The sequence below is a fragment of the Trichechus manatus genome, unplaced genomic scaffold (assembly GCF_000243295.1).
Source record: "Trichechus manatus latirostris isolate Lorelei unplaced genomic scaffold, TriManLat1.0 scaffold00008, whole genome shotgun sequence".
NCBI lineage: Eukaryota > Metazoa > Chordata > Mammalia > Sirenia > Trichechidae > Trichechus > Trichechus manatus.
The window spans coordinates 25,203,832-25,212,637 of record NW_004443944.1 but is presented as its reverse complement, the minus strand read 5'-3'; the positions used below and the strand labels follow the sequence as shown (position 1 = coordinate 25,212,637).

At 40.2% G+C, this 8,806-nt stretch overlaps 1 protein-coding gene across 2 annotated transcripts in view; it reads left to right on the top strand.

The window, feature by feature from the left end:
* The window catches only part of DHX35 (DEAH-box helicase 35), a 92,503-nt gene that overhangs the window by 25,376 nt on the left and 58,321 nt on the right, over positions 1-8,806 (top strand). For both annotated transcript variants that reach the window (XM_004370346.3, XM_023724686.1), the window contains exon 5: positions 7,390-7,494. In XM_004370346.3, the coding sequence (XP_004370403.1) occupies positions 7,390-7,494 (105 nt within the window). The remainder of the gene's footprint in view (positions 1-7,389; positions 7,495-8,806) is intronic.

The window sequence follows — 8,806 nt, the reverse complement described above, 5'->3', positions numbered from 1 at the left end:
AGATAGCCACCAAGTGTGTGGTGTAGGCTCTCACTTACAGTCCTAGACAGACATGCTTGATTGGTGTAGGCACAGGCATCTGGCTGCAGCATGGGGACACACTCTGAGCAAGGCAGGGGGCTGACGGCTGCCACCGTGTGTCCAGGAGGAAGGCGTGTCCCTGTTCCCTAGAGCGCATAGGTTGGTGGGTTTGGCAGCCGGACTACGAACACGTAATGCTGTTGGCTGTAAGGACTGGGGGGGCACCTCTTATTCATGAGCCCCAATCGCAGGTGGCTAGGTGGTGTGAGTGGAGCCACCAGTCCTCAGGCCCCTGACGTGGGTAGGTGATGACCCTGCTTTATGGGCATAGCAGTGTCAAATACGAAGAATGTGCCACTTCACAGCTGGAACAGTTGAAGTTAGACTTCCGGTATATACCCTGTTGTACTGCGGTAATGAGTGCCTACGCTGTTGAGATGGGTCCACACAAGTCTATGCCGGGGGAAAGGCACTCAAAGTCCGTAGATCCCTTATGCCTATGACTAGGCAAAGGAGCTGTGCCTACCCTGGGTTCCTGGCTTAGGGGAGCCAGCAGTTTATTTTTTCCTCTTTTTGTTAATTTGTTCCCTCTCCAAGACACGGAGAATGGCTATGGGTGTGTGATGGATCCTACTTCTGGCCCAGGGGACTTAGCAGTTGCTGAAGCCAATCTGGGACCCAGTGCAGATTAGGGAGCAGGGAGGTAAATGGGAGAGATGTTTTTCTCTAAGGGGGTTGTTTTTGACCTGCGCGGTAAGCCGTACACATCTACTTATCTTTCGCTGATGAGGGCTGCTTCTCGCTGGTTCTGGGTGGCCGTGTAGATTCTGGCGCTGGGTCTCTCCCAGTGTAGAATATGCCTCCTGAGCACAGCTGCTTGCCTGCCTCACCACTCAGCCTCCAAGCTGATCAGGCCTGAAGGGCTTAGGCTCTTGCTGGGTCAGGTCTGGCAACTCCTCGCTGCTTCCAAACCATCTCTCTGTCCCTGTGCCGCTCAGTCCGGTTTCTCAACTCTGCCTTTGATGTTCCGAGTTCCCAGATTACCATATATAATCGAATCACTTGTTTTTTTCAGGTCTTTGTTAGAGGGTCCACCGGAAGCGTCTGACTACTCTGCCATCTTGGCCCTGCCTCCTGATATAAAATTCTTGATTCACATTCTGTTTCCTAGTGACTGTATAGACATTGCGCTACTGCTTTTTGGCATTGTAGCCCACTGTATAGTCTGAGTCCTTGTGGCGCAGTGGGTAAGCTTCTAACTGAAAGGTCAGTGGTTTGAAGCCACCGCTCCGTGGGAGAAAGATGTGGCAGTCTGCTTCCATGAAGATTACAGCCTTGGAAACCCTATGGGGCAGCTCTGCTCTGTTCTGGTTGGGTCTCTATGAGTCTGAATCAATTTGATGGTAGTGAGTTGGGTTGAGTTGCATAGTCTGAGGTCATGTGGGTCTTCTACGCACCCGCCCTGGTCCTGGCTTCCTTTTTCAGCTTGAATGCTTGTTAGATTGAATTTTATTTTTCCTTTACCAGGATATGTCTTGATGCTGATTGTCCTGTTGCAGTTTTTCCTAAGAATGGAAAAATTGCCAATCTTTAGATTCAAATCTATTTGTATATCAGGGAAAGTTTCTTCTGTTGTATCTTGGCATTCTTTTTTGCTTCATTTGTTTTATTCTCTTTTCTAAGAGTACCGATTAAGTGCATGTTAGATCTTTTTGTCTTTTTTCAGTATTAATCCTCATCTTTAGGATCATCTGCTCTTCTCCAGTTTGTTTTGTGGTATTTCTTCAACCCTAGCCACCATTTTCCTGATTGTTTTTAGTAAAATTTATTCTATTTTGGTTCCTTTACATCTCTACCTGAGCCTCGGAATGACTTCTTTGAAGATTTTCTTTTCTCTCTCTTTTTTAATAGAGAAGAGAATATTTAGAATAGGAAAAGATATTATATTACAAATTTTAAAAGCTGGTAATATAAACTTAAAAAAATCCAGAAAAATAACGTAGTATTTTTTGTTACTTAACTTCCTGGCATCTCTGTAAACCTTTTTATTTCCCTGCGGTTTTTGCCTGCATTCCCTTTGATCACTTTTTTACATGACAGTGATTTTCTATGATTTTACTATAGAGAGAGTAAATCAATATTTTAATCTTTCCTCTAGTATGGTTGATTTAAAGTTGTTCTTTGTTATTGACGTTCTAGAAACATTCCATTCAGCTTTGTAACTTGCTGTTGTTAGCATTGTGTAAAGTTTTGGGATTGTTCTCAAATTTTGGAAAGATCTCTGTCTTACAGTCCAAGCTGTAAGATTTGGAATACTCCACAGATTGACTTCTAGCCTGAAATTTGAGACCTTGTTTCTTCTCCGTTCTTATTTGAATCTGTGTCTCTTTCTTAAGTTGGTTTTTAGCTTAAGTTTGTGATTTCTTTGAAATGTGTTTCTTTGGCCAAATTCTGCTTTTGTTTCTTTGGGTAATGTTTTGAAATTTTTATTTTATTTTTAAAGTTTTCTTGTGGTAAAAGTATATATAACGAAACATTTGCTAATTCAACAGTTTTTACATGTATGATTTAGTGACGTTGATCATGTTCCTTATGTTGTACAACCATCACCACTACCTTCTTCTGAATTATTTCACCACCATTAACAGAAACTCAGTGACCCCTAAGCAGTGACTCTCCTTTTCCCCTTCCCTCCCACCCCTGGTAACCACTAATAAGCTCTGGTCTCTTTTGAAACTGGTTTTTTGCTCATGTTTCTATCCTCCTTTTTTTTCCTTCTTTCTTGGCCAACTTCATGCACTGGTTTTGTGTTAGTACTTTTATGATAATTATTCATCTTTGTATGGGACTACTGATTGCTGCAGAATTGTGAGGACAGGCAGGGGCTGTGCTAGTCTGGATAATGCGCAGCCTCTCACTAACTCTCCACCTCCTTTGCTGGGTGGGAGAGGAGGGTAAGGATTCGTGGTGTGCTCCTTAGTGATGAGAGGTCTTTATGGCCCAGGATAAAACTCCTTGGGGCTCTCTGATTTGGAATTTGATCATGGTTGGCACCCTCCCTCCTCTCCTACCTGTGTTCACTTCTTGTAGTCATTCTCGCTTTGGAGTCTGGGGTTTTAAACGATAGAACTGACCTGACTGCCTGTCTCCTTCAGTTTCCTTCTCCTGTGATTCTTTGCTGTCAGGGTGGGTTTCCATTGAGACGTTTCTTGTGTCTTCCGGGCCTAATCACAATGCAATTTCTTGTCTTTCAAATACAAGGATTGTTGGCTCTGCCTTTTAGGGTGGTGGCACTTAGATTAAGGAAGCCAGTACCCTGCTCTTGTCAGGAGGCCTACGTCTCTCTTCTCCATTCAGACTTAACAGTATTTGGCAGGTGTACTTCCTAGTTTATGGTTTGGGCTTGTGGCTGTTGCCTTCTTTCATTGAAGATGGAAATTTTTGTTCATAATATATTTTAATTCTTTTGTTGTTTTTAATTAGCTTTTAGAGAGAAGTGGGGACAAAAATGCCTTTATTTTGCCATCTCTACCAGACAAGAAATTAATTCTATTTCCCCAAGTTATTTTTGCTCTGTGTTGAATTTTAACTATTATATAATCTTTTTTCCCAAAGTCTGTTTTCTCATGGTCTTCAAGTTAGAAATTATTGCTAAACATTTTATAAGTCTCGTGTGTGTAAAAACTAGACCTCAGTGTTAGAGCTAGCCTTTTATGGTCACTGAAAGATGAACCAGTTACCTAAAAATTAGAGCCATTTTTCCTGGTTGTGGTTTGGAATCCCAGCTCTGAATCAGTGTGCGTTTAGCTCCGAATTTGTAGCCGTGGACAACTTCCGTGAAACCAGATGTCTCTTGAAAGGGCAGAGTATAAATTTACCATATAGTATTAACAGAGCTGTCAAGTTTGAAAGTACTTCTTGTACTTTCATCTCAGAAAGTACTTCTTGTGCTTTCATCTCAGAAAGTACTTTGTGTGCAGATTAACATCTGAAAACAAACCCTAAGAACAGATTGTATAAGCTGTTGCTTGTATCTGTATGTGAGGCAGTTAGTAATAAGTGTGGTCACTGGACTTATATGGTCTGAGTTTGACTTCAACACTGGGCCCTGGCTTGACCTGTGATGCAGGACAAGCCCCAAAGCCAGTCTGATTTCAGTTTCCTCCTTTGTAAAAATGAAGGCATCCTGCCCACCTCATGGGCTGTGTGTATATTTGATGAGAGGCAGCGTGTGAAAGCTTGGCGCACAGCACCTGGTGCATAGTAGGTGCTCAGTAATTTGTTTTCCTTTTTTCCTCCCTTGCCCTATACATTTTTGCTTCCGTCAAAAAGATAATATTTCTCCTATGCAACTGATGAGGTTATTGGGAGTAAAACTTAAACAGTAGAGATAGAAGTCTCTAAAAATCTAGTAGCATACAGCCTTTTTCAAATGTCAAGTGGTGTGATTGTAAATGATAAAGAATTTAAAAAAATATTAGTTTGAAAGTGAAACACATACTTTTCATGGCAAATGTATACAAATAACGAAAGAGAACAAACAAGTTGAATTTTATCTTACAGACTCATACAATGACTATATCTTATGGACAAGATTGACTCATTTATACTCACTCTTATAAGCCTATTTCCCCCCAAAAGCTGTTAGTATCTCTGTGCACATATTCTCTATTTGTGCTGTTTTGCAAGTTGTATAGTATGATAGTCTGTAGGATTGAAATCGAGACAATGGCAATAACAAAAGTGTCCTGGTGAAATGCTGGTTATTGGGAAATGCAACCTCCAGAGGTAGAGCAGTGTAGGATGCATTTCTGGTTTCATAAGACATTCTGAAAGACTACGTGGTGTTATTCCAATTGTAGACCAGTCGTTCAATGATTGATTCTGTTTTGGCCTTCTAGATCTGTAATTTCAAGTAATTAGGCAGAGCCACTTCTGATCCTCATCCGCTCTTCAGTTTCTCAAACACTGATGGACAGATAGCGCGTGTGCTCGGCTCAGATAGCTGGGTACATGGGGCCTCTGTGCTCTTGGGCCTGGAGTTGCTGGGCCAGAACGGCTGTATCAGTAAGCTCTGCCTCGGAACAACCCCTGTGCCAGCCTACGTCCCAAACTCAGGACCCAGGGACTACGGGGGGAGGGTGTCTCAACTGTGAAAGAGAGAGAATAAACACCTGCCTCACATGAGGGTTGATGCGCTGGGTCCCCAGGAAGGCTCTATAATACTCCTTTCCTTTGGTTCTTTTCAGTTAGGTAGCTTATATAATGAACTTTAAACTTTTTTTTTTTTTTTAAATTAAACTGAATAGTAAGCATTATTCTACTTTTCTGTTTATTATTTAAAATATATATTATTAATAAATTAATAACCTTTGAACAGCCTTCTATGGGAGGTAGGAGATCTTGCTGTTGGATTCTTTTTTCTCTTTCTACGCTCACTTTTTATTTGTCATTTATTGGTGGGTGAAATTCTATCTATAGTTTATGGTCTTCATAACATTATTTTGATTGCTGCTTTTACTTTTATTATGTTATCTTGGATCCTTTATTAATATTTTCATTCATCTACTCCCCACCTTTTTTTTTTTAAAAAATTGTACTTTAGGTAAAGGTTTACAGAACAAACTAGCTTCTCATTAAACGGTACATACATTGTTTTATGATATTGGTTAACAACCCCATGACATGTCAGTACTCTCCCTTCTCGACCTTGGGTTCCCTATTACCAGCTTTCCTGTCCTCTCCTGCCTTCTAGTCCTTGCCCCTGGGCTGGTGTGCACCTTTAGTCTTGTTTTGTTCTATGGGCCTGTCTAATCTTTGACTAAAAGGCAATCCTCCAGAGTGACTTCATTACTGAGCTAAAAGAATGTCCAGGGGCCATATTCTCGGGGTTTCTCCAGTCTCTGTCAGGTCAGTAAGTCTGGTCTTTTTTTGAGTTAGAATTTTGTTCTATATTTTTCTCTAGCTCTGTCTGGGACCCTCTATTATGATCCCTGTCAGAGCAGTTAGTGATGGTAGTCAGGCACCATCTAGTTGTACTGGACTCAGTCTGGTGGAGGCCATGGTAGTTGTGGTCTGTTAGTCCTTTGGACTGATTTTTCCCTTGTGTCTTTAGTTTTCTTCATTTTCTTGAAATGAAAATGCTCCTGAAGGGATAAGACCAGTGGAGTATCTTAGATGGCTGCTCATAGGCTTTAAGACTGCAGATGCTACTCACCAAAGTAGAATGTAGAACATTTTCTTTATAAACTATGTTATGCCAGTTGAGCTCAATGTTCCCTGAGACCATGGTCCCACAGCCCTCAGCCCAGTAATCCAGTCTCTCAGGGAGTTTGAGTTTGTCCATGGACTTCCATAACCTTACCCTGAACAAGTTGTGCTGGCTTCCCCAGTATTGTGTACTGTCTTACCCTTCACTGAAGTTACCACTTATCAGTTGTTTTTAATGGTCTATTTAGTGTCCCCCCCCAACACCCCTCCCTCATAACCATCAAAGATTGTTTCTTTTTATGTGTAAACCTTTTCATGAGTTTTTGTAGTAGTGGTCTCATACAATATTTGTCCTTTTGTGATTTGCTTATTTCGCTCAGCATAATACCCTCCAGATTCATCCATGTTGTGAGATGCTTCACAGATTCATCATTGTTCTTTATTGTTGCATAGTACTCCATTGTGTATATGTACTGTAGTTTGTTTATCTATCCCTCCCTTTTTTTTAACCTGTGTTCTGGTCCTTTTTTTGCCTTTTAATGATTTTGGTAGCTGGGACACTATGTTGCAATTGTTTTAGATTATCTGGCTCTTGAAACATTATCCTTTTGCCTTCAAAGAGAAAATGAACTTGGTCCAGTATTGTATGTGATTACTCCTGTTCTGCCTTCATTGGCCAGGGGAAGGTGCTTTATCTTAAGACATGAAAAGTGGTCCCTGGCTCATGTGCTCTTTCTTTAGGAACAGAGTGAATCTTGTAACTGCTTTGGCCACCAGGAAACTTAGCACTGAATTTGTGGCTCGACATAAATATGGCTTATCTATGTTTTAATGTTCTCATTGGCTTTCATCTCAGATTTCATATGTAATTCTCTTTATCTTGGTCTGTAACATCTTTACATGATGCCATTTTTATTGTTTATGTTCTTGGAAGTTGCCTGAAATCCATTATAGAATGAAGTAAGATATATAAATATGTAAGTTAATAAATTGTAAAGGTTATCACACTTGCTGTCTAATAACCTGCTCCTTTTCTTCTCATTTTCCACTGTGTTCACATACTATTTAAAAAATAAATGACCTTTAGATTTGCCATAGTATGTGCTCTGCGCAGTAATTTCTATGTCTCTGTTTTCAGCATGATCTTTCTTCCCAAAGGTTGCAGGGAGAGTAGCTGAGGAAAGAGGTGCAGTGCTGGGCCACGAGGTGGGCTACTGCATCCGCTTTGACGACTGCACTGACCCGCTGGCTACAAGAATTAAGGTGAACTGCTGAAGCTGCTTTTCCTGTTGTAAATAAGGAAGAAGGTTTTTTTGAGAATAATTAAAAAAAAGCAACCATCGTTGCTGTATAGGACACCGATACCAGGGCAGAAGGTATCTGAAATCATCCTGGCCCTCAGGGAATTCAGTCAGCTTGGAGGTAAAGAGCACTTTGAAAGAATCCTTCAATCTTAGCCCATAAAGGACCTTCAAAGTCAGGTTAAGCCCTTGTTCTGCAGAGGAAGAGTTTGAGGGCCTGGGAGGCTGAATGACTTGCCCAAGGTTATATGCTCATTAGTGATAGAACCAGGACTCTAAGCCATCTTTTGTCATGTGTGTTTTATTCGTTTTCCATTGATTCATATAGCTGTCTAAATACAGGAACATACCTGTAAAAGACTTAAAAACAGGGACAAGGTATGGTATAAACTGTTAAAGTGTAGGTTTCACAACTGCTGTTTGTATTACTAGTTAGAACTTTCTATTTTTATATGATAATAGATTTTAGATGTGTGTCCTTTGACCTAGTTGCTAGTATTAAAATGATTCATATCAATACTAATCAATGAATAATCAACTCACCAGAATGTCTCCTGTGTCCCACCATGCTGGAATTGAAGTCTAATTGGATAGTAGTATAAAACACTGAGTGAAAATGCCAGAAATGACATTGCTAATTAGAATCGCAGTTACCTTTCAGTTTGTAGCAGAGGAAGATTGAAAATAATCAGGTGAACTAAGTGAACAATGTAATGATTTGTAAAAATATGGACCTTGTTTTCTAAACTTCTGTATTTTGGTTCGTCTGCAGAACCAAGGGCTTTGACATTCATTTTGCTAGATGAAGGAAATATTCTCCTATACTGTCAAATGTATTTAAATTACCTTATTTTCAAATAATTTTCAGTGAATTAGATTACCAAATGATTCTTGCTGAGTTGTTCATGCAAAGCTTTTGTATTTCATTTGATTGTAATTTCAAGGAGCTCAGTGCTTGACCAGCGATCTCTTTTTTGGTGGCAGGGTTCTCACTTTCTCTCCATGTGTGTATGTGGCAGCTGATACCAGTTACCAAGAAAACTATGGAAATGAATCCTGCTCTTAAAATAAAACAAAAAAGTAAAAACACTAAGGTATAACACGTGAGGGAAACATTAGCTTTGTTAAAGTGCTGAATTTGTTTTTGGTTGAGAGTAACAACATCCAGTTGTTACCATGTATTTCTAAAGCATTTTATAAATGTTCATTAATCCTAAATAATAATAGCTGACATTCATTGAGAGTAACAATGTCCAGTTGTTACCATATATTTC